This window comes from Eptatretus burgeri, chromosome 14, assembly GCF_056783735.1.
Source record: "Eptatretus burgeri isolate ZD-2024b chromosome 14, Ebu_testis_v1, whole genome shotgun sequence".
NCBI classification, from domain to species: domain Eukaryota; kingdom Metazoa; phylum Chordata; class Myxini; order Myxiniformes; family Myxinidae; genus Eptatretus; species Eptatretus burgeri.
Genome location: NC_140974.1, coordinates 57,258,569 through 57,284,853, shown reverse-complemented (window position 1 = coordinate 57,284,853; position 26,285 = coordinate 57,258,569). Strand labels below are relative to the sequence as shown.

The following is a 26,285-nucleotide window of genomic DNA, read 5'->3' as shown; positions in this document are numbered from 1 at the left end:
AACGACAACACTCCCGATTAAACCTTTCCAGTCATTTATTTTGTGTAAAACAAATAAAAAGCATTCAATGATCTAAGTGGTGATTGGAAAGATCATCGTTTTACACATTTTAGATATTCAGATTCTTTGGGAATCCAAAAAAAGACAAGTGGACCAAGGAAGTGAGAGAGATTTAAATAAAAAGATGCCAAATTTAGTTCTTGCCCTTGTAATTAACTCTATGCGCTCCACTTTGCTCAGGTATAAACTCATGGGGGTGTAGGGGTGTAGGGCTGGCTCGTCCTCACATAACTCGGTTCTTAGATTGAACTCTCGACGTTCTGCATTCCAGAAGGTCCTGGTTCTGGTGCACGGTTTCGTGGCTGCGGGTCCAACAAAGAAGGGGGTAAAGGGGGCTCTGGTAGACACTGAATGAATGGCTCAACATGGTGCAAAAGTACAGGAAGATCCCTGTGCAACTTTTTTTGGCTCGCTCTTCAACCATGTGGAAGAAGTGGAACTAAATACTGGATTTAAAAAATCGGAAGACTTTGCAAAACCGGTGCATTGTGCTGAGTTAAATCACATCGTGCCCTTAGAATTTGTGGATGTCAGCAGGTTTAAAAGCCAATGGTATCCGTATAATTTCATGGGAGAGATTAAAGTGTATTCGCTTTTTACGAGTGAGAGCCAACGTCACGGATGTCTGCAGGGGGGAAGTTGGGAAGTAAAAGGGGTTAAGGGGGGGAGGGAGGGGCTCTTTCTCTCTAGTTGGCAAAAACAAATACTCATGCAGATAACTAACATGGGTCAACAAGGGGGAACGGTGAATGGTGGCATGGGGAGTTGGGGGGGGGAATGGGGGTCATGAATGTCCTGGAGTCCTTCGTGATGTATAAAAAGAATCAACTGTAATAAATAGAGGTTCTGTGGCTGTAGCTATGTCAGTAATATTCACTCGTTGATTGGTCGTGGCACTGATCAATTGCGTGTACCCGTTTTTTCCCTTCACTCATCAATTGGTCGCAGCACTAACCAAGTGTGTGACCATTTTCCCCAGCACCGTCATTTGTGTCTACTGTTATTGCATCTATCCGCATTAGCAAACAACGGTCCATCTTGGTGGTGCAGAAAATCACACGCTTTCCTCTCCCCGTGACTCATCCTGGTGATTGCTATTTTACATTGCTTTGACTCCCCAGACACCAAGCGGCCATCCATGTTTGGTGGGCCGGCATGGGTACCCCCGCCCGGGGGAGGGCGTCCTGCTAGTACTGCTAATTATCCATTAGGAAAGATTTGCTGAAGGTATAAGTATTAACAATATTTCCTCTTTCTCATGGATGACTTGAATCTAGGTTACTGTATACCCAGTGGTTATAAAAACTTCGCTCTCACAAAGCCGTATGCATATAGGGGGTCTTTGTTTTGAAGTACTTGTTCATTTTCACATCGCAAGGTAATATATATCATGTACAAAAGATTCCGTTCCAGTTTGGAATAAACCAGGCCCTTCCATTCAGACTGCCGACCGTTCTCTCAGCTGTACTACCAGGGTACGGTATACAAGTTGGACAAGCTAAAGCAATTTTACCAGCGTCAGCACAAACACAATGACAAGACAAGTATCCCAAACCAAATGATCTACCAGCTTCGCCCCTGTTGAGGCATCATCAGAATCAGCGTTGAGCTGAAAACCCAGCCAGGCCAGAGGCCTGTCCAGACGGTTTGGAGAATTCAAAATGGCGGAAAGGTCCCTTCTTATATCATAAACTCATGGGTGAGAGAATTATCAGAATGGTGTTTATAAATCCATCGTTAGCCAATGCAGTTACTTATGGTTTGTAATTTTACATAAATTACAAGATTCCTCAAAAGGGAATGGACAAATCAACAGCATCTGTGATTTAAATTTGGGATCGCAACATCATGAGCTGTGGGATACTTGTCACACGTGTTAAAGTGTACCATATGTACTTAGTCCGATCATCATGTGTTCCTTTGATATACTGCACTGTCCATGTTTACAATAACAAATCACATATGGCCTTGGCTGAATGGGAATATCTCCAAGATAATGTATACACAGTGACTACTCTGGATTGTACTGAGCAAAGATCAACTGGAGGAGTGTCTTACCTGCAATGCTCTCACAATGTTTGTCACACCTCCAAAAGCTCCTCCTCCAAGAGCCCTTCCATAGATAAGAGACATAGACACAGAGCACACAGTCATCTCAACATTGTAACCACGAGGCTGCAGTAGCTCACAATGAGAGTGGTGTGTCATGGCAGACTTTCACAACTTCTACACCTTTGCCTATCAATCAAGGACAATGTGACGTGTGTGCGCCGCACATAACAAATGTATCATGTATCGGTTTGTGTTTACGATTATCAAAAAGGATTTTGCTTAATGAAGGTTGTTTGATGAACAATGGTGAGCTAACCTCTCTGATATATGAGTATAAAGCTCCTCCTTACCACTGATTGACTCACTGAATGCTATAAAAGATTGGTACCTTCCAGGTGACACAGAAAGCTGAAATTTGACATTGAAAATATAAATAAATGAAAATAAATAAATGAAAAAAAAATGAAAAAATGCAGATGTGACCCGAGACAATGGGGAAGCACGGTTCGTTATTGCTTACAATGTGCAAGCACATCCCGCGAGTATAATATATACCTCTTTGGAATAACCAGTGATCTGCTCATACAAGGTCCATGGTGTCTGGTTACGAACCTAATGATCTGAAACTCACAGTTAAACCTCTTTCATCCTTCATAAAACTTTCTCCATTGTGCATGCAGGTTTAAACTTTTTTCTTGAAATAAAGTTTTTGTACAGATGGTGTTACACCTGCCAGCGAATCTGTTCCTCGGAGGAACGATCGAACACAGCGTGTTACCTTGACGAGCAAAGGTTGGGCGTTAAGACGACTTTTAATTTTAGAAGATTACCATCAAACAGGACAGATCAGGAGTTGAATCTCCAGGGTGAAATCTGATTGGTTGAGTCTTCAAGAACAATTTTTAATTATCATTGATGTGTCAACCTGATCGGCACCCTGACTCATTGGATTTATTTCATGCCAATCATTTTCTTTCTTATAAGTTTTAACCCCTCTCTCCATGGAGATGTGATTTAATTAATGTGTACAATTGCGTTTCCGAAGGTTTGGTCGAGCTACAGGTTTTAAGACTCAAGTCTAAAGGTTTGAGTGCCAGATCCAGAGGAGTCTTCAACCTCCTGAATCTTGAGTCATAAAAAAGTATGACTATTTGAGTCTGACTCGTACAATGAACGGACATGTCCACAGATGATCTACACTGGAAAAGGTTTTAGACTTCATTTGGTCATTCACTCTTCTGCACACAATCAGGTTAAACTGACACGGCACCGAGGACGATAGTTAACGACTCGAATGACACCATCCGACCGTAAACATCGATTCAACGGATCTGACAACTTCAGCAGACAGGTTTTTCGGTCACATCAAACTAATTTTCAAGATGTAGGTCAATATAATCGACAATCGTATTCATCGGCTAAATCGAGGGTACACCATTTGTACTCATCCCGATGATCTTCAACTCACCCGGCCTTCTTCCCTCCTTGCTTCATCATCGCACTGCAATTAGAGTGACCGGGATGGGGGTGGGGGGGTGAAAAAAGAAATCCACTGTCAATGTCAACGAATTGACATTTCAAAAGTTATAAAATAGGCAAAGCATTCTTCGTAAAATAAACCGCTCTTTGTCTAACAACCATTTTAATGAAGAATATTTATAGACAGAAGGCCCAATTACCGACTTGAATGACAAAATGAAATCCTCCCGAAGGGTCGATGGATGCATGCATCTGAGATGGTGGAACATTTTCAAAAGTTTAATGATAAACATTGAAGGGAGATGTCAGACTCCATGCACAAATGAGTGAACGCAAATAACATACAGTGGCTTGCAAAAGTATTCACCTCCCACCAATAACACCACGTTTAGATGAACTACGAACTAAGTAGAAACAATTTTTTTACAAATGAACTTTTTTCATTCATAACTGAAGAGATCAAACCTGTAAACACTGTTATAAGTTGAAGGAGGTTACCTGTCAGTAATACTTGTAAAAAAAAACATATACAAATCAAAATTCACTGGTTGTTAAAGTATTCGGCCCCTTCGGTCAGTACTTGGTGGAAACATCTTTTGCGGCAATGACTGCAAAGAGACTTTTTGGGTAGAGCTCTACCGGCTTTGCTTTGAGTGGAGACTGCTGCTATTTTGGAAAGGTCTCTCCCGGCTTTGCACAGTGAGCTGGTGACATCTTTGGCCATTCTTCACGTGAAAATTGCTCTCGTCCTGCCACGTTTGATGGGGATCGTCGATGGACTACGATCTTCAAGTCTCTCCATCAATGTTCAATTGGGTTCAAGTCAAGACCTTGACTGGGCCACTCAAGAACATTTATTTTCTTCTTATTCAGCCACTCTAGTGTGGCTTTAGCTTTGTGCTTCGGATCATTGTCCTGCTGAAATGTGAATCTCCGACCCAGTTTCAGATTCATGGCTGACTCAAGGTTTTCATCAAGGATTCTTCTGTACTTTGCACCGTCCATTGTCCCTTCTATCCTGGCAAGATTGCCAGTCCTTGCTGATGAAAAACAGCTCCATAACATGATGCTGCCACCACCATGCTTCACGTTCAATTTTTGTCTCATCTGACCACAAAACCTTTCTGCACATACCTGCAGTATCATTACGATACTTTTTCGCAAACTCTATACGAGCTTTCAGATGCATATTTTTCAGTAATGGCTTCTTTCTTGCCACCTGTCAAGAGAGGCCAGCCTTGTGAAGGGAGCGTGATGTTATTGATTAATGAACACCGATCCCCATCTTGGACAGAGACTTGCAGATCTTTCAAAGTCATTGTTGGATTTACTGTGACACCCCGAACCAGTTTCCTGTTTGCCCGGCTGCTGAGTTTGAATGGGCGACCTGATCTGGGTCGAGTTTGTTAGAGTTCGGAGAAAGCTCATCCAGATGGGCAGCGCTGAGAAAAATAATTGTTTCATAAATCAAACATTGCCTTTTTGAATGCAGAAGGTCAGTCTCATGGAAAGGCTAATTGACAGTTATGGTCGAGGGAGAACAGGCACATAAAACAGCACCGACATCTCACAAACGAGTATAAGGGAGGCTTGGATGGAAGTTGGAGAAGAAGTAAAAGAGGTTGGGGCAGGGGTTCAGTGAAAGAAGTGTGCATGGGAGAAGTGACGATGGCCTGCATTGTTGAAAGGCTGGAGGGAAGAGCATGAGGAAACGGACACCGAGTCGGTTCCACATGCGAGAGAAGGAAGGGATAAAAGAATGGAGGTGAACCTTTCTTCAGGGAATAAATATTCTGTAGTCAATCCTCACCAGATATTCCTGCTGGGTACTACACGTTCACAAACAAACCACCAGGAGGAGCTTCTCACAACCACCTTACTTTTCAATCTTTGTCTTCCATTGGATGTGATGCCCTTTGCCATTGCACAAGGCTTCAGATAGCATTCACATCAAACAAATCCCAAGATGAGTCTCGGAGGGTGAAAAAGTCTCCCTATGAAGGTTTTTTCTTTCCAGGAGGTTTCACCTCGAGGTAGCGTGCGGTCGGTTTGCTAGTGAGAGTACGGGGTCATGGTGCTTGCAGAAGCTTTCTCCATTAATTGAGGCAGTGTAGATGATGCAAGACAATTATCTGTGGAATAAAACCGAAGGGATACCTCGCTTGCATATTCTGAGCCGAGCTGCTCCTGGTCGACACCATCGACTTCTTTAGGAAGCCACGTGTCTCATAATCAAATGTTAGCTTACAAAGGACTGGCAATTTATCTTTTTAACTTGCCTTACTTTTATTAAGATACAAAAGAACAAAAAAAAAGTAGACTTGTGAATCTGTCCGGGAGAGACCCTAAAAGGCATTTATTTTAAAGCGCACAGACAAACAGATGGATCATAATGTGTCGGAACCTACCCAACCATCGCGAGTACTCTCAGAGCCATGATCACGATTTTTCTCACGATACTCAGAACCCTGCAAGTGAAACACCAGAATATGGAGGTATTGTCAGGCCATTCGGCAACAATAATGTCATATCACCCGGGAGGGAGGAGGTTTATTAAGAAATGAGATTTAAATTATACATAGGATCATTTACATTGCGAGGATAGACAGCCTGGTATGGATCTTGGTGTGCAATCATCTAACATTCTAACTGAAGATCTCGATGCAGCATCAGCAACGGGGCCTACTTGAGCCTCCAAAGACCGTTTTGGGACCTTACCCTCAGAGTGAACAAGTTTAACGGTTTCCAGATACAAGTACTGGAATGTGGATGGTCCGCTTAATGCATAAACAAACAACCAACTATGGAACATGGACACAAGACTATAAAGTGAGGAGGGGGTGGAGGAATTAGAAAAATCTCACTCGGAGTTCATCACTCATTCTTACGTTGACATTCTTCTTCAATTTCCCCTTGAGCTCCGGCATTGCCAAAAACTTGCTGGAGAACGAACTTCTTCTGCCCAAAAGAGCTGATTTTGAACTCGGTGGATTTATGGTCACCACTAAAAGCCTTTGTTTTAACTTTAGAAGACCATTTAGGGCCAAACTCCCCAAATGGGTTGCACAACAAAGTGTGAGGTGCAATGTCTCACCTCCCGATGACCTAAACACATCGAATTTGCAATCCAGACGAACTTGTGCCTCTCATTACAGCAGCTTTGGATCAGCACTTTTGAAGGGGTTCTTACAATTTATTCCATTATCTTAACATTCTTTTCCGTGTAAACGAAAATGGAGATGAATCGGTGGTCAATAGGACAACAGGGCAAAAGTACGCACAGTGCCTATAGAAAGTCTACACCCCCTTTCAAAAATTTTCACCTTTTGGTGCCTTATAGCCTGGAATGAAATTGCATAAAATCAGACTTTTTCCACCTTTATTTACACATCGTAACCCACAACTTCCGAGTGAAAAACAAATTCCACAAATTTCAGAAAATCATTTAAAAATACAAAACTAGAATACCTTGTTTGGATAAGTATCCACCCACCTTACAGAAATTGTAAATTATCTCAGGTGTAACCAATCATCTTCAAAATCACAAACCAAGTTAATTGGCTTCCACCTGTGTTAAATTGTAGTGATTCTGATTATTTCAGAGTAAAATCAGCTGTTCCTGTAGGTTTCCTGTGCTAGGTAGTGCATTTCACAGTAAAGACTCAACCATGAGAACCAAGGAGCTTTCAAAAGATCTCCAGGATAAAATTGTGCAAAGGCACAGATCAGGGAATGGGTAAGAAAATATTTCAAAGTCCTTGCGTATCCCTTGGAGCACAGTCAAGATAATCATTAAGAAGTGGAAGGCATATGGTACCACCAAGACGCTGCCGAGATCAGGCTGTCCTTCCGAACTGGATGACCAAGTAAGGAGGAGACTCGTCGGAGAGGCCACCAAGAGGCCAATGGCAACTTTAAAAGAGCGACATGCCTTTCTGGCCAAGACTGGTCACTGTGTGCATGTGACAACAACATCCCAAGCACTCCACAAGTCTGGACTGGACAGTAGGGGGGCAAGAAGGAAGCCAGTATTCAAACAAGCCCAGCTTGAGTCCTGTTTGAGGAATACAAAAAAAACACTCCGGAGATTCTGAAGCCATGTGGCAAAAAGTTTTATGGTCTGACAAAACAAAGATGGAACTTTTTTGGCCGAAATGCAAAACGTTACGTTTTGTGCAACCCAGCAAAGCACATCACGCAAAAAAACACCATCCCTACTGCGAAGCATGGTGGTGGCAACATCACGTTATTGGGATGTTTCTCATCAGCAGGGACTGGTGAGGCACTTGTCAGGATCGAAGGGAAAATGGATGGAGCAAAACACAGAAAAATCCTGGAGGAAAACCTGCTGCCCTCTGCAAGAAAGCTGAAATTGGGACAGAAGTTCACCTTTCAGTATGACAACGACTTGAGCACACAGACAAACTACGTTGGAGTGGCTAAGGAACAAAAAGATAAATGTACTTAAGTCGCCTCGTCAAAGCCCCGACCTAAATCCAAACGAAAAATCTGTGGCATGAATTAAAGATTGCTGTCCATCAACACTCCCCATGCAATTTGACTGAGCTTGAACAGTTTTGTACAGAAGAATGGGCACATATTGCCCAATCAAGGTGGTGCAATGCTGGTAGAGACCTATCCCAACAGACTCACAGCTGTAATTGCTGTCAAAGGTGCTTCGACCATGTATTAACTCGGGGGGGGGGGGGGGGTGGACACTCTTCCAACCAAGATATTCTAGTTTTGTATTTTTAAATAATTTTCTGAAATTTATAGAATTTGTTTTCCATTTGTGATTTGCGGGTTACGATGCAAAAATAAAGGTGGAAAAGTCGTATTTGATGCAATTAGATAATAAAAGGTGAAAAATGTGAAAGGGGGACGGTACACTTTCTATCGGCACTGTATATGTGATGAAGTATAAATTTGAAACGATGTGTGAGTGATACGTTAAGCAATGACAAGTGACAGCCCTGGGTAGTGCAGCCCTCATACCCATCAGTTTCCGTTCGTGCTGAGTCGGTGGAAAGCTGTTGTGCATTTGTTCGAACACGTTCCAACATGTCTTCGTTTCATCAAAAAACGAATTGCATGGCAAGCGCACTTTGGAATATTAAAACACCATCCGCTAACGTGGCCCGCAGGTCGCCGGTGCAACCCAAATGCTCACAGAGTCAAACAGGTTGATGATGATTCACCATTGGAGAACCCACATATGTGGAAAACTCAGTACTCAGCAGAAAGGAAACAATCGTGCAAACAACAAAAAAAAAAAAGCTAAGTTATCAGTATCGTATAGACAATATGTATTCCAACCTAGTAAGGGAGATTGGAAAGTAAAGATCAAGATATTCATGACAAACTCAACATCTATTTCGAAAACCTCACTCTTACTTATAATTTGGGACATCTTCTCCACTGACTTGAGCAAGTTCTTCACACTAATAATCGATTATTAATTTTAAAAACATGTCAAGTTTATGAACCATGAATAAAGTTTAATAAAAATGGATTCTCCTGTTGATTTGAACAAAAACCACGACAGTTGATCATGTACGAAAATTCCTGACATCGAGAGAAAACTCCCTGTTCAGTATTATGCATGCTATGAGCTCAGAGCACTGCCACTAGGACTTCCAGAACTGTCCCCAAGGCTCCCAAAGCACTGACACCAAGGCTCCCAAAACACTGACACCAAGGCTCCCAAAACACTGACACCAAGGCTCCCAAAACACTGACACCAAGGCTCCCAAAACACTGACACCAAGGCTCCCAAAACACTGACACCAAGGCTCCCAAAGCACTGACACCAAGGCTCCCAAAACACTGACACCAAGGCTCCCAAAACACTGACACCAAGGCTCCCAAAGCACTGTCCCCAAGGCTCCCAAAACACTGACACCAAGGCTCCCAAAACACTGACACCAAGGCTCCTAAAACACTGTCCCCAAGGCTCCCAAAACACTGACACCAAGGCTCCCAAAACACTGACACCAAGGCTCCCAAAACACTGACACCAAGGCTCCCAAAACACTGTCCCCAAGGCTCCCAAAGCACTGACACCAAGGCTCCCAAAGCACTGACACCAAGGCTCCCAAAACACTGCCCCCAGGGCTCCCAAAACACTGCCCCCAGGGCTCCCAAAACACTGCCCCCAAGGCTTCCAAAGCACTTGCCTTAATAAAAGCACTGAACCTCGATCATACACCAGCAGCATGAATGACATTGGTCAAGTGTAGTGAAAACGTTGATGAGTTAAATGTGGAGTGTCATAATGGATGGGAAACAGAGGTTGCTAATAAAAATCACGGTGATGCCCTTTTGATTCCTTAAAACCAAAAATAGCACCATTTGTCCAAATAACGTATCCTGTATATGATGTAATCACGATGCCTATATAATGGAGAGTGAATGGCAAACAGGCTCTCACGGTATCAAGGTCTCCATAGTCTCCCAAGCGGAAATAGCCAGTGGGATGATTTCCCTCAACTGGCCCTTCCACAGGTTGTTCCGCATCTCTGATGCTGTCTTCTTTCCTCCCGGTGGCTGGGGAGACACACAAAGGAGGATCAATCAGTCCAGAAAGCCAAGGAACACAACACGTTTGGATCAGTTTGGATAGTGTCATAAATACTTAAAGTAATCGGAGAATGGCCATATAAGGGGAATATTTGTGAAATAATAATAATAATAATAATAATAATAATAATAATAACAATAACAACACCAGGATGATTGATCCTAATGGGTTAAAATGTATTTAAAACAGTAAAAAATAATGGGATTTAAATGTTGCCATTAATATCAGTTGAAAAACAAGTCCTCAATGTGTTGGTGATTGGATGTTGAGAAGATGGGTGGACAGTTGTGTACAGCAGATGTTTGGATGTTCTGATGGTTGGATGCTGAGATGATGGGTGGTTAGTTGTGCGCAGTGGATGTTTGGATGTTCTGATGGTTGGATGTTGAGATGATGGGTGGTTAGTTGTGCGCAGTGGATGTTTAGACGTTCTGATGGTTGGATGTTGAGATGATGGGTGGTTAGTTGTGCGCAGTGGATGTTTGGATGTTGAGATGATGGGTGGTCAATTGTGTGCAGTAGATGTTTGGATGTTCTGATGGTTGGATGTTGAGATGATGGGTGGTCCATTGTATACAGTGGATGTTTTGATGTTCTGATGGTTGGATGTTGAGATGATGGGTGGTCCATTGTGTGCAGTAGATGTTTGGATGTTCTGATGGTTGGATGTTGAGATGATGGGTGGTCCATTGTATACAGTGGATGTTTTGATGTTCTGATGGTTGGATGTTGAGATGATGGGTGGTCCATTGTGTGCAGTAGATGTTTGGATGTTCTGATGGTTGTATGTTGAGATGATGGGTGGTCCATTGTATACAGTGGATGTTTTGATGTTCTGATGGTTGGATGTTGAGATGTGGGTGGTCGGTCCATTGTGTGCAGTAGATGTTTGGATGTTCTGATGGTTGGTCCATTGTATACAGTGGATGTTTTGATGTTCTGATGGTTGGATGTTGAGATGATGGGTGGTCCATTGTGTGCAGTAGATGTTTGGATGTTCTGATGGTTGTATGTTGAGATGATGGGTGGTCCATTGTAAACAGTGGATGTTTTGATGTTCTGATGGTTGGATGTTGAGATGATGGGTGGTCCATTGTGTGCAGTAGATGTTTGGATGTTCTGATGGTTGTATGTTGAGATGATGGGTGGTCCATTGTATACAGTGGATGTTTTGATGTTCTGATGGTTGGATGTTGAGATGATGGGTGGTCCATTGTGTGCAGTAGATGTTTGCATGCTCTGATGGTTGGATGTTGAGATGATGGGTGGTCCATTGTGTGCAGTAGATGTTTGGATGTTCTGATGGTTGGATGTTGAGATGATGGGTGGTCCACTGTGTGCAGTAGATGTTTGGATGTTCTGATGGTTGGATGTTGAGATGATGGGTGGTTAGTTGTGTGCAGTAGATGTTTGGATGTTCTGATGGTTGGATGTTGAGATGATGGGTGGTCTATTGTATACAGTGGATGTTTTGATGTTCTGATGGTTGGATGTTGAGATGATAGGTGGTCCATTGTGTGCAGTAGATGTTTGGATGTTCTGATGGTTGGATGTTGAGATGATGGGTGGTTAGTTATGTAGATGTTTGGATGTGTTGGTGGTTGGATGTTAAGAGGATGGGTGGTTAGATGTGAAGATGTTTTGATGTGCTTATGGTTTAGTGCTCAAATGGATCCATATTTGCCTGCATTTGTGGATCCCATGTTGGTGCAGCTGATTCAGTCGTAGCCTTTTCTGCCTCAGCTGTCCAACTCGGCTCTGTTGTCGTTGGCATGTTGGAAGCCTCTTCTGTGGAAGCTGGGAATTGTTGGTGGTCAGAGATTGGTCAAGGGAAGGTGAGGCACAGTGCATGCATGACCTTTCTTGGTATCACCAATCATTAAAAGGGCATACCAGCAGTGGTGGTGCAACCACTAGGCAAACTAGGCAGTTGCCTAGAGCAACAACAACAAAAAAAATTGGGGGGGGGGAGGTTGGGTGCAGCAAAAACACTGAATGAATTATTCATGAAATTACATCCATAAACAAGCAGACTTCAGGAGTTTAGGTATGGGAAATGAAAAGTCCAGATTTACTGATATAGATCACTGATATCTATGTTGTTCTTGTTCGTCTTTCGGCTGCTCCCGTTAGGGGTCGCCACAGTGGATCATCCGTTATGATCCGCATAATGATTTGGCACAGGTTTTACGCCGGATGCCCTTCCTGACGCAACCCTGGTCGCCTCTTACGACACAGGGACAAGGATTGGGTTTCGCCATGATTCCGGGCTGCCCTACACCCTCTCATAGCGCGGCCCAGCGCAGAGCGCCCGAGATCACTGATATCTATAGAGGGGACTATATAATATGCAAGTATTGGGGCCTCTGTTCAAATAATAGCTCCTATTGGAAGCATTTTTATTTATTTGTACTGATGTTGGAAGCATTCAGGCTCACGTTGGGGATTTCTGTGGGCAGGAAGGACATGGCTTGCTTTGGCAGTCATTGCACAAAACAGATGACACACAGGCTAGTCGTCGTGCAGGTAAAGCAGGCAGGTGATGGTGGTACAGGATGACAAGGTCGGCAAGTAGGTGATGTAGGCTGATGACATGGCTGGCAGGTCGGTGATGCAGGTAAGGGCCGGCAAGAGGGGCAAGACAGCCGGCTTCAACCTCATACATCTCCCCACCTGATCTGTCTATTTTCACACCTACTCTGAGACCCTCTCAGCGATATCAACCCCTGGTTCTTCTACTCTACAAATGCAGAAGCTTTATTCATACTAATGCACAATATTCATTTTCGAAAGGTAATTGTGGTGGGGGGTGGGGGGATGGGGGGAGTTGGGGTATCGGTGTAAAGTTGATGGTTCGCCTTGGGTGCCTAAGCATTTTGGTGATCAGATGGTGGTGAACAGCTGTTTTGAAGACCGTGAGGGAAGAATGGGATTGAAGAGAGCATGGGAGTTTGTTCCAAAGGCGGGGGGGAAAAAAAAGAATGAAAGAGTGAAGGTGAGCAGTGATTCTTGATTTTGGCAGTTTTACCAGAAGGGGGTTGCTGGCAGACCTTGAACACCCTGCACAAATATGGGGGGGGGGGACATATCTCAGACAGAACAGTGGGGCGAGGGGTGAGGCTGGAGAGGAGATGATAGAAGACAGAAAGACCGCCGACCTGCCTGCGGTAGGAGAGTGAGAGACCAAAAGATTCAGCCTCATGCCTTGGTTTCCACAGCATGAAGCCGAGAAAGGTGAGAGGCAGGAGCACTAGTCCCGAGGGGAGAGCAGTACTCCATCAGGCTGTGGACGAAAACTTTGTAAGTGGTCAGGAGCTCAGGTGGGCCAAGGAAGGACTTTGCAGGACAGAGGATTCCCAGTCAGCGACTGGCTTCGGAGGCCAGTTTGGAAATGTTGCTTTCCCAGAAAAGATCATGGCAGATAGTGAGACCCAGAAACTTGAATGAAAGGACTTCTTCAAGAGGATTGTTGAGAAAGTAGAGGTGGGGGGGGGTCCAAATGGTCCTTTCAGAGAGACAGAGTGAGAGTGTGAGATTCGTCAGGATTGAAAGACGTTCCACGTGTTGGACCAGTTTGTGACTTTATTCAGATCTGCAGAGTGAAGAGGCTGCTGTTTGCTGATCTGAGGGATGACAGATGGTATGGCAGAGGGTGAAGTCATCAGCAAAGAGATAAAGAGGTTTTTCCAGAGAATTGGAGAGATCATTGATGAAAACCATATAAATAACAGGGCCCAGAACGCTACCTTGAGGAACTCCAGCCTGGAAAGGAAGAGGGAATGAAAGAACTCCATTTAGGGCCACACGTTGACTGTGACAGAAGAGGAAGTCTGCGAGCCATGAGTGGAGATGGCCTTGGATACCATAGGAAGAGAGTTTGGTGAGTAGTGCAGGGTGCCAGACCGTGTCAAAAGCACATGATATGTCTCAGGATATGGCTCTGATTTCATTTCTGGCATTGAGGACCTCCATCCATTGTTGGGAGAGTAGAAGCACCATATCCAGGGTAGAGTGACCTGGTCTGAATCCAAATTGATGATCGGAGAAGAGGAAAGATTTAATGTCAGAAGCGATGATGGATTCCATAACCTTGCTGATGATTGGGAGAAGGCTGGTTGGTCTGTCGTTGCAGGGATCTGCTTTTGCACCTTTTTATGCAGAGTGGTAATATTTACACCTTGGTGTTGGCTTAATGGTTAGGGTGGTGGGCTTGCGATCCTCAGATCCTGAGTTCAAATCCTCCTCGGCTGTTGAATTAATACCAGTTGGGGTTGACTCTGCCTGTCATCCTTCCGAGGTCGACAAAATGAGTGCCAGCTTGCTGGTATCCTGTGCCGGAGTGGCGACCTGTCCAGGATTGCTCCTAATAGCCAAGGAGACTGTTGAGGCAGCATCAATGCTCTGCACAGAGTATGGTCCGAATGGATGGATGGATGAATGGTATTATTTGTGAATTTCCAAGCAGATTGCAGATGACCTTGAGTAAATGAGAGGGTGAATAGAACAAAGCAAGAGCAGTAGAGCAGGTTTTTCGGACATGAAGGCTGATGCCGTCTGGACTGGTTGCAGAATCTGAGTCGAGGTTTGACAGCAAACTCTCCACCTTGTCACGAGAAAAGGACACAGAGTCCAGGGACAGCTGGGTGTGACTGACTAAGGTGAGAACAAAAAGCGTTGGATTTGGGACACAAGATTTAGAAGCAGACACCGAGTTTAGGCATTCAGCCGTTTCATGTGCAGTGTCAGCTGTGCGGCCATTTGAAGTAAGGGAGTGGATGGAGGGGGAACAAACACCATAAACAGACTTAACCAGATGCCACTAGGATTTGCAGATGCAGATGCCACAGATGCAGATTATGTCTGGTTTGTCAGTGGCAACCTGTATGGAAAGATCTCTCAAGTTTGATCGAAGGCACCGGACATTTGAGGTCCACACTGTTAAGGAAGAGGGAGTGGAGGAGGCTTTGGGTGCAAGAAAGGGGAGGGGGAGGGTAGGACGAGAGAAGAGAGGGGAGGTAAGGAGAGTTGTTGAAAGAGTGTGGGGGAAGAGCTAGGGGAGGGAGCCAGATGAGGAGGAGAAAAAGCTCGATGGTGATGAGATGAGGTACAGTGGTGAGTAATAATAAAGGGGGGAAAGGGCAGTTGAATATTACAGAAGCTGGAGTGTTGACATCTAAGAGATATGGTGGGTGAAGGAGGCAGCTTTGTGGATGTGAGGGGGGCAACTTTGAGAAGGAGGAGTGAAGGGGAAGATTGGAGGGAGAAGAGTGAGGGGGGAGAGTTGAGGGAGAAGGGTGAGGGGGAGTTTTTGAGAAAGGTTAGAGGAAAGCTTGGACGGGGTAGAGTGTGAAGGTTGCTTTGAGAGGGAGGGAGTCGATGAGAGCAGGCATAGCCAAGGTGCAGGAGGGCGATGGGAAAGGTGGGGAGAGGAGAAAGATGAGACTTTGTGGAGGTATGGTGAAGAAGGGAGCGGGCGGGGGGAGGTACAAACTTTGAGGGGTTGGGAAGAGGGGGAGGTGTGCTGAAAGGAAGGAAGGAGCATGTTTGTGGTGATGAGTGCACTGATTGAGAGAGTGAGATATCTGTTAGGTGATAATGGAGCTTTCAGATGTTAGAACACCACACACTTTGGGACAACAGAGGAGGAGGTGATACTGAAGCAGAAGACAGTGATGAGGTGCCAAGAGTGGAGGTAGTATTGTTGTGGGCCGGGTATTGGCGGTGAGCACGACCGCGAGATGGAGCAGTTGAGTCGGCTCCACCGAACACCTGGAATCTAGATCGTACCTTTCCGATAACTCTGAAGGTACGGGTCCCCTACAGGACCGTGAATCGTCAATAATTCAACTGCGTGGGACAGGGTTACCTGCCAAACTTCAAAATACCTAGAGGCCCACGTGGCGAGCTACCGAGGAATTCACACCCTCGACGGAGCTCGAACGGGATGAGCCGTTACCGTGCTCGACCCGTGCGTAACCCGAGCGGATGGTTACCGAGGTCCCGTCGGTCCAAATGCACAACTTACCCTCGCTATTTCTCAACACGCACCATGCTAAACCAATGAAAGAAACGCAAAAACAAGCTGAAACATTCAACAAAATGGATATTTATTTGCAATAGGGGGGAGGGAACACACAAGGAGCAGACTTAAACCGACTAAAAGAAATGCAAGTATGTACAAGGCACTGAAACAATTTGACTTGAAGACGGGCCCACAGACACACACACACGCACACACAAATACCCTAAAGAAGTGATAGCCGCGGCTTTTATTCGGCCCTTCAGCTTGGGAGGGAAGGTGAGCTGAAGGAGAGAACATGTCTTGCACCTCTTCGCCTCGTGCGGTTTTTGATGATCCGGTTCGGCGGGACTCGAATCCGCAACACAATGCAATGATGGACGCCAGCCGGCATGAAGGTGGACCAGAAAGAACGCCGGCAGGCAAGAAGAGACGACCAGACGATGAGGCTCACAAGGCGACCAGGCAATGAGGCTCACAAGGCGACCAGGCGATGAGGCTCACAAGGCGACCAGGTGACCAGGCGATGAGGCTCACAAGGTGACCAGGTGACCAGGCGACGAGACCTTTTTGTGCCAGACCGAACGCCCCGAACTCGAACTGGCCAATGCTCCTGCCACGAGCACACCATCTCTCTCCTCGCTGGTCCAGACAACCACACCTTCTCCTCAGGAGGGAGGGACCTCTTCCTCGGACCCACTCTCTCTCACTGGACGGTTTTGGCGTGCAATTGCACACGTCGCCCCCGTGATTGGCCGAAAGGGGCGCCAAGTCCGCTGATTGGACCGGGGGGGGGGGTGTGGCGGCCGACCGCCCCTCAAACAAGGAGAGTAACATTGTGCTGCGTGGGCTGCGCTTATTGGCTGACCGACGGCAACCTCGCTCGCATCCCCCGGATTGGGCGAGAGAGACGTCAGGTCCTCGTGAACTCCGCCCCCCGTACGTGCTGACACGCACGCGTGCAATGGTGCCGGTGGAGGATGGTGGAAGGAAGTGAAGGCAGGTGTCGTCGTTAAAAAGTTGTTGTTGTTGTTGATATAAAAATGTAAAAGAAAACCCTGACTATCAAAATAACTTCGCAGCGCATGAACATTTAATTCCCATTAGGGACGGGACCCTAAGTAGAAGCACGTACTTACCGATATAACTGTTCTATAAGGATCTGAATGTTGAGTGCAGTAAGCTTACAAATTCGTAACATTATGAGGGGCAACATGGGAGGGGTAAGGACAGGGGATAACAGATGAGGGGTTAGGAGGAGGTAGATTTCAGTCGGTGGGGTGAATTGGCACTGAAGTTGTAAAAAAGAAGGAAGACTGATGGAACACGAACACGCATTGCATGTGGACAAACAGTCCAACAATCTGTGGATAAATTATTCAAGGTCGAACCAAAGCGCACATCCAGTTCCATGTGTGGATGAAGAGGCAGATGAACTGTCCCTTCGTCCCCCATCGCTCCTCCGCACGATAAGCAAGCTCCACCACCACTTCTGGTGAGTGTACATGTCACCTGTACTTTATATATATATATATATATATTAAAACAACATCTAAATATGTACATGTATATCAACCTGTATTGTCTTTTATTACACAAAATATTCCATAGCTAGGTCCCAAGGAACGGAACTCGCCTTTATTCCATACCTGTGTTCCCATGGGAAAATTTGGATTTGCTTCAAGTCGCAATTTCACAACCCCCAACGCTAACCAGAGCCAAAGTGTACCTGTATTTGAAGGTAGGAATTTAGAACATGACTCGGGGTGCCGGCAGAAGGACTGCACTTGAACTGACTCGAGCAAAAGCTCACATACAGAGAGGAAGGACAGCCGGCTTAATGTCCCATCCGATAAGAAGCCAGAGTAGACAGGTACCTCCGACCTATCAAGTGAACCCCAGACTTGTAGGATACCTTTGCGAGTTTAAAAAACAAACCCAAGCGCGTTTCTTGACGTCCAATGAATGAGTCGTGTGTAATAATAATAATTCCACGAACATCAGCACGACGGACCGACCTGCACACAGTACTGTACCTTCGGCCATGGTTGCACCGCAGACCCGAAACTCGCTCTCTGTGCGCATTTGTGACGCGCTCTGCGCTTTTATAACACCAGGGGAGTTCGCGGGGGGCGGGGGGGGGGCATGAGCACGTCGGACGAACCTCCACGGAGAGAAGCCGATTTGCTGACGCGTCTCTTACACCGCGCACAGGTGTTTTCAGCCGAACTTTTCGTCTGAAGTCTCAAATCAGATTGACTTTCAATGGGAACCGTGAGTTCGTGTCCTCGAACCTCCACGTAGCGAGAGCGTGACCTGCATGTGATTGGAAATTCATCTCGCTGGTTTGATTGCATCACTACCGAGACACGGCTGCATCGCCGATGCAGTCCCCCCCCCCCCCCCCCCCAGCTGTAGGTTTGAGCAGGAGTTGGTAATTTAGCTGTATGGTGCCAGCGCAAGATGGCCTGCTTTTCTGAACGACGTCGTGGGAATCTTCATGAAGCGTGCGAAACACCAATCCGACAGTTTATAGTCAGGTCGGGAATCGAACCCACAATAGCCAACATGTTCGTTCCGCTTTCTCTGAGCGCACCCGAGCGCATTAACAGCAACTTTTGTGCAACAACTTGAATAACATGTGAATACATATCCAAACTCGAAGGGCACTCCGGAGAGCGCATACCTCCGCCACGTAATACCTGATCCACGAGAACATATCGGGCTCAATCAATACATTTTTCAAATATCATGTTATATATCGTTTTTGGCCCTATCTCTCAATGGTGAAGAATCACTTTTATATTTAAATAATTCTTCCAGATTCGGATATTCACCAAAATCGAAACGATTCGTCCTTGTGACACACCAAACATGCCCACCAAGTTTCATCCGAATCCGTCCAAAACTTTTTGAGATATCATGCTATATATCATTTTTGGCCCGATCTCTCAATGGTGAAGAATCACTTAAAAAACTTCTAGTCATCGGATCCGGAACCGGATCTTCACCAAAATCGAATCAGTTCGTCCTTGTCACACACCAAACCTGTCCACAAAATTTCATCCCGATCCGTCCACAACTTTTTGAGATATCCTGTACAAAGACAGACAGACAGACGGACAAGGAGAGGAGATTGGGACCATACTCTGTTCAGAGCGTTGGTGCTGCCGAAGCAGTCTTCTTGGCTATTGGACACAATCCTGGACGGGTCGCCACTCCGACACGGTATACCAGCATGCTGGCACTCATTTTGCCGACTTTGGGAGGACTAGTGCATGCCCGTACGTGCGTGGCCGTACATGCAAAAAATAAAAACTTTCAAACCACGTGCCAGAAACAACTACACGGGCCGTTCCTTCACTCTCGCGCACCCGTACATGTAAAAAAAAAAGAAGCACTTTCAAACAACCACACAGGCCATTCCTTCACTCTCATAAATGACGACTGGATTGGGACATTGTGTTTATCTATAAATGCGAATAAGAAATCGAGAAATTATTGGAATACAGTAAGTCCTCACAGTCCGCATATCACAGTTACGATTATTCGCAATTTAGTTTTAATGGCCAATTATTCAATTAGCGCCAACGTATTTTGCCTTTTCGTAACGTCATCACAAGGAAAAACACAAAGAGAAGAGAAGAGAAGAGAAGAGAAAGAAAAAAGAAAAAAAGGGGGAAAAAACGTACGTGCAAAAAAAAAAAAATATATATATATATATATATATATATATATATATATATATATATATATATATAACTTTCAAACAACCACACAGGCCGTTCCTTCGCTCTCGTAAACGACGACTGGATTGGGACATTGTGTTTATCTATAAATGCAGATAACAAATCGAGAAATTATTAGAATACAGTATCACTATCCGGAAGTCCGTACGTTGTAACCCGTAATGGGGAACGCGGCTGATGATCTCTTCCCCAACGGCCACGCCTACGCAGCAACGTGTCCTGTGATTGGTAAGTAAATGGCGCATCGGCTACACCTACGCAGCAACGTGTCCTGTCATTGGTTGGTAAATAAATGGCCATAACTTGGTAAGCACTTGTCCGATTAATATCAAACCTTGAAAAGGCACATACTCAGGTCCCCAGCAATATACCTGGTAAGTTTCAATTAGATCGGACCAGTGGTTGTCGAGAAACAGCGGTCACAGACACAGACAGACACACGCACGCACGCACGCACGCACACACGCACACACACACACACACACACACGCACACACACGCGCGCACACACACACACACACACACACACACACACATTGCTGGAATTATAGATAGATGACAGGTCGAGTTAACCCCACCTGGTATTATTTCAACAGCTGAACAATATATATATATATATATATATATATATATATATATATATATATATATATATATATATATATATATATATATTATTTCAACTAATATATATTGTTGTGGTTACCAAATTCGCAAACCACCATTCAGGTCCCTTAGGTGAGGTATCTCGGTAAGTGCATGTGTAGTTAGGCCCAAACCCGTTGTCTTGTGGGAATACATGTCATTTATGCGAGCTGCGACTCTTCAGGATAGCCGTTTTTCTTTTACTATCTTTATTTTGGACCAACCGCCATGATTACCACCACAACCACAACATCAACCACCAACCACAACGCCGCTTCACCACAACCGCCACGACCTTCCCGTCACACCTCGCAACCGTAGCATCGCCACCGTTCTTGCCCCGCTGTGGGTACCGGTGTTGGACTCGTGCAGGGCACACGTTGAACAGCGTGTACAAAATCACGGATTTTGTGCTTCAAAAACGGATCAAAAACGACACACGCCCACTTTTTGCCGTCCAATCGGTGAGCGAGGGGCGATTTGGCCCCGCCTCCAGAACGATCGATATATGCAAATTTGTGGATCAAAAAGCCTTCACGCCCACTTTTTCTCGGGCCAATGGGGAGCGAGGTGAAAGGTCAAAGGGAGGGGTCAAAGGCGAAGCTACGGGGGGGGATAAAGGACCGTGTTCGTCAGTCAGAGCAGTGTGGAAGTCTGGAGCCCGAAGCCTGCAGTAGCTGGAGAAGCTGAAGAGAGTCGAACGAGGAGAGCCCAAAGAAGAGTCCAGGGTGGAGAGTCCAGAGGCGGAGAGGCGGCAGCGGCGAAGGCAGACGAGGGGGTGCTCGCGACGGTGCCGGGAGCTGCACGCCCGAGGAAGGCCGGCAGCGCGACCTGGCCGAGGTGGAGACGCACACCAGGGATAATAAAGATCCTCTATACCCCGAGCATCAGCAACCCCCTCCTGTTTCCCCCCGCGCTGAGATAGTGCGACCAAGGGGGCCCCTTTCCCACCCCCTGCCAGGCACTGTCCGCGAGGCCCGCGGAGTGAGGCGCCATCGCCGCTCCGCGTCTCATCACCAGACGGGTAGGCGCGACCCGGTCTCGGCCTCAGGCCCGCCTCATCCTTGAGGGATTTCTTTTCCTTGGTTTTGGGTATGTGTTGTCGGCGCCGTCTGTGAAGTAGAATTGTATAAGTGTTGCCGTGTGCTCGGTAGTCGGTATTAGCTCTGCACTGTGTTTTCACTTTTATATTTGCTTTTTGTGTAAATGGAATTGTGTTTTCTTTTTTTTTGTGTGCATTTGGTGGAATTGTATTTGTGTGCTTCCCGTGTGCCGCGAATAAATGTGCTTTATTGTTGAACTGTTCTCCCGCTTCGCTTCGTCTTTTCCCCCATTGAACCCTCATCTTGCTTCACGTAAAGGGTTGGTAGTGGGCTGAATACGCCCGATAATTAATCGAACCGTCGGGGTCGACGATAACACCGCTCGGTTATTCTGATAGTACGGAACGGGTCGCTTAAGTGGCCCGTGTCCGAAGTCGACCTGCGGCGAGGTGCGATCGCCCGGTCTACCCTCCGCGTGGGTACTTAGGTAGGTCGAATTTGGCGAGCAACCCTATCCCACGCGGGGGCTGATTGGCTCGATCGCGGTGAGACCGAAAGGTCCACCCGTGACTGGTTCCCGGTGTTAGTCCGAGAGGGTCACGACTGGATTGTCCGTCCGGTGGGCGACGTGCCGCGATTCGAGTTACGTGGCCGTCAGCACGCCGGCGGGCGCGAAATCCGCAACAATATATATATATATATATATATATATATATATATATATATATATATATATATATATATATATATATATATATATATATATATATGTTTGCGGGCCAGGGGTCGGATGAGAAGACCATTAGGGGGAGAAGCTATCTTGGGTTCCCACCAGACTCCCCGAAATTGCAGACCGTCGCACACGGATAATTCCGTGACGGGGCGGGTCGCTAACCGACCGTCAACGCCAATAACTCAACCACATGACTTTGGGTCCTCCGTCTAGTTTATCCGGTTACCTAAAAATAACCACGTGATCTAATTAACGGGGGACACACCCTCGGTATGACTTGTCCGAACCGGATCACTTTACCGGATCAGATACAGCCGAGTGACACTGCCAAGGACGTACCGGCTAAAGGGAACGGATCGTAGGGAATAATGTCCCGGATAAGTCAGGATACGGACCATACTGAATCAATGAAAGAAAAGACAAAAACGAGCTGGGAACATTTCTACTATTAATTTATTAACAGGCAGGTGAGGAAAGGTATGTGGCACCATTGATAGAGTTCATTGTTGTTTCTGAGCAGAGATAGGAAGAAATGTGAAAGGTGCGGCAATAATATAAGCAACTTACAAAAGCAGACACAGAGCAGAGTTATTCCGAAATAATTCTTCTACAATCTTAACTTAAGTGAGGACAGGTGCCATGACACACACACACACACACACACACACACACACACACACACACACACACACACACACACACACACACACACACACACACACACACCTATGAAGAGGAGTTAATGAAGAGAAGAAGGAGAGGAGATGAGGCTAACGGTCTCTCAATACCTTGCACGATTGCCCGACCGCACCACCAGTCCATTTTGGGGGGTGGGGGGGGGATGCTCTGCTGGGCGATATCTCCCTGACAGCTGGTGCATCGTCTCTTGCTTCGTGGCACTTCGTGCAGCTTACGTTAGTCCAGAGAATGAGACACGACTATGGGGCGTGAAGGGAGGGACTTGGGTGGAGCCAGCAGCGAGTGGGTGGAGAAAGGCAGTGTCCGAAGCAATGGGCAGTGAAGGATGGGTGGAGAAGGCGGAGTCCGCAAGCGGGTCGGTGAAGAAGGGCAGGTGGTGAAGGTGAGTTGGATATCCAACGCGTGAGAGAGAGGGGACAGACGGTTACGCCATCCGTCCATTAAGAGACCCCGTGGTGCAGGGCAGGGGCGATGACCCAAAGCGATGTATCGTCACCCGAATCGGGCGCTCTGGTTGGGCCCTGGCGAGCACACGGGCCGGCCGCTACGCCCGGAAGCGGCTTCACTTTATTTCCGGCCAGATGGTTCCAAGCTGCAGCATTGTCTCGCTCCAAACCCCATGATATGAATCTCCTTGCACCGAACTTCATAATATGAATCACCTTGCACTGAACCCCGTGCCTTGCCCCGCCGACCCGCGGTTGGTGCTGGTTAATGTGCCTGCTCCTTGGTGCGCCACGCGGCACAAGCGATCCGGCTGCACAGCATGCCTCTGCCTGGTAGCAGCTGCATCGAAGCGGAGGTGCAGGAGGATGTCTGCCGTCCGTGGGAGACATTTGTGGCTGTCGTGGTGAGCGAAGACAGATGGTAAGACGTTATTGTAATTTCATGCGCAGACCCAACCAAAGATATGTTATTCGTGCCCCGTTCCATACGATGATAAAGTATCATGGGCTGCGCGCAGGTCCGCCATTGTACATGTGGTCAGTGCACAGGTCTGCCCGCCATCGACCATACTCCGTACAATGCACGTGGGTCCGCCATTGTACACATGGTCAGCGCGTAGGTCAGCATGCCCCGTGCAGTGCGCGTGGTTCTGCCATTGTGCACATGGTCAGCACGCGGGTCGGCCGGTCATCGAGCATGCCCCGTACAGTGTGCGCAGGTCTGCCATTATACACATGGTCAGCACGTGGGTCCACCCACCATCGAGCATGCCCCGTGGTCACTATCACCGACTCGGATCTGGCGTAACCGAGCGGGAGTTACCAAAACCGCGCCGGACCAAATTAACAACCTACGGCACGAACGGCCTTACTAATTCACAATACGCACCTTGCTCGGCCAATGAGGGAAAGCACAGAAAACGAGCTGGTACATTTAACAGGGGTTTATTTTACAAAGAATAATCGGGGAGGGGAACACAGAGCAGAGCTATCACGAATAAAAGGCAGACAATGTACAAGAAAAGGAAAGCACTTACACAATTCTACTTATCAGACTGGCACCACACACACACACACACACACACACACACACACACACACACACACACACACACACACACACACACACACACACACACACACACACACACACACACACACACTGCTGGAATTATAGATAGATAATGATATTAAAGATCGTTAAAAAAAAAAATCTGGAAATTTTGTTTGACTGAAGCAGTCTCGCACATCACCCTTTTGGCACTATACACTATAATAAGACGACAATGAGTCACAGTTTAGAAGATGAAGGCTTTGTTTGATCACCATCGAACAGTGTTAGTTGCCCTTGTACTTAGTCATATGAGCAGCTCACATGCCACACCTTCTCATGCTGGATATCGATCGATATGCATCATGGTTCTTGGAAGTATTATGAAGGCGATTTGTGTTATGCAGTGTTCAAGTATGTGATTCAATTTAAAGAAAGATTTTAAAAGCTTTAAAGGCACATAAATATATTTATTCTGGGTTTTACCACCATTTTCTCCAGCAGCGATTACACCACCCAATCTAACACGTCACACGACTTCTTCGCGCCTGTTGTATGTGTCCATGATGACATCCTCAAAAAGACTAACATTCCTGTTTGCAATGATTTTAATTTTGTTCGACTGCCAGGCAGGCCCTTCCTTGGGACGGAGCCTCGATCTGAGGCGTTGGAGACTCCGCCCATGCCTTCAGCCAAAAACACGTGGGCAATGGCGACCGGTCGAGTGCGGGATGGTGGTGTTGTTGTAGTGGATGTAGTAGTAGTTGTTATGATGAGGATGTAATAAACCTGACTATACAATAATTCATAGCGCACACATGTAATTCCCATGAAACAAAGGGGGGGTTCTAACTGTAAACACATACTTATCGAAATAACTAAGCTTAGGCACTCTGGCTGTTTGTGTGCGCAAGGTTTCCAAATCTGTAACAATATATGTGTGTGTGTGTGTGTGTGTGTGTGTGTGTGTGTGTGTGTGTGTGTGTGTGTGTGTGTGTGTGTGTGTGTGTGTGTGTGTGTGTGTGTGTGTGTATATGTATATGTATATGTATATAATATATAGATATATAGATATATATGTACATGTATATATACGAGTATATGTATATCTTCTTCTTCTTTCGGCTGCTCCCGTTAGGGGTCGCCACAGCGGATCATCCGTATGATCCGCATTGTGATTTGGCACAGGTTTTACGCCGGATGCCCTTCCTGACACAACCCTGATCGCCTCTTACGACACAGGGATATGGTACACCTATTTTAACCGGGGCATACATTTTATATGGTATACATGTTCAGCTACGTCGCGTTGCGAGCGCTGGCTCTAAGAGAGCTCCGCGTTGTTGTTGTTCTTCTTCTTCTGGTGAAGACAAAACCTTTATGATGCGGCTCTTGGACACATTTGTCCTTGTTTATTTATACGGGGTATACATTTATACGGGGTATACGGGCATACATTTTATTTAACCATCTTGGATATGGTCTAAATTCAAAGTGTTATGTCTGGTAGCAAGCCCATCACATTATATGTATATGTATATAATATAAAGATATATAGATGGTGTTTGCAATGGTGATGGACAGGTTGACGGACGAGATCAGACTGGAGTCCCCATGGACTATGATGTTTGCGGATGACATCATGATCTGTAGGGAGAGTAGGGAGCAGGCTGAGGCGAGCCTCGAGAGGTGGAGGTACGCACTGGAGAGAAGGGGAATGATAGTCAGT

At 46.2% G+C, this 26,285-nt stretch overlaps 1 protein-coding gene across 1 annotated transcript; it reads right to left on the bottom strand.

The window, feature by feature from the left end:
- Nucleotides 1-17: 17 nt before the first annotated feature.
- On the bottom strand, nt 18-18,361 carry LOC147013302 (uncharacterized). The gene is made up of 7 exons (XM_085855005.1): nt 18,227-18,361; nt 11,856-11,968; nt 10,022-10,137; nt 6,000-6,059; nt 3,581-3,613; nt 2,119-2,173; nt 18-362 (listed from the first exon to the last, which is right to left on the bottom strand). The coding sequence occupies exons 1-7, from the start codon at nt 18,273-18,275 to the stop codon at nt 300-302; spliced, it is 489 nt and encodes a 162-aa protein (XP_085711131.1). The 5' UTR covers nt 18,276-18,361; the 3' UTR covers nt 18-299.
- Nucleotides 18,362-26,285: the final 7,924 nt, after the last annotated feature.

Bases quoted from the DNA above. Each gene is read 5' to 3' on its own strand.
- LOC147013302 (XM_085855005.1), bottom strand. From the start codon at position 18,275: ATGCGCACAGAGAGCGAGTTTCGGGTCTGCGGTGCAACCATGGCCGAA. The intron at 10,138-11,855 runs GCAAATATGGAT...GTGTCTCCCCAG, and splicing joins CATGGGATCCACAAATGCAG to CCACCGGGAGGAAAGAAGAC. The intron at 6,060-10,021 runs GTGAGAGCCTGT...TTTCACTTGCAG, and splicing joins ACTATGGAGACCTTGATACC to GGTTCTGAGTATCGTGAGAA.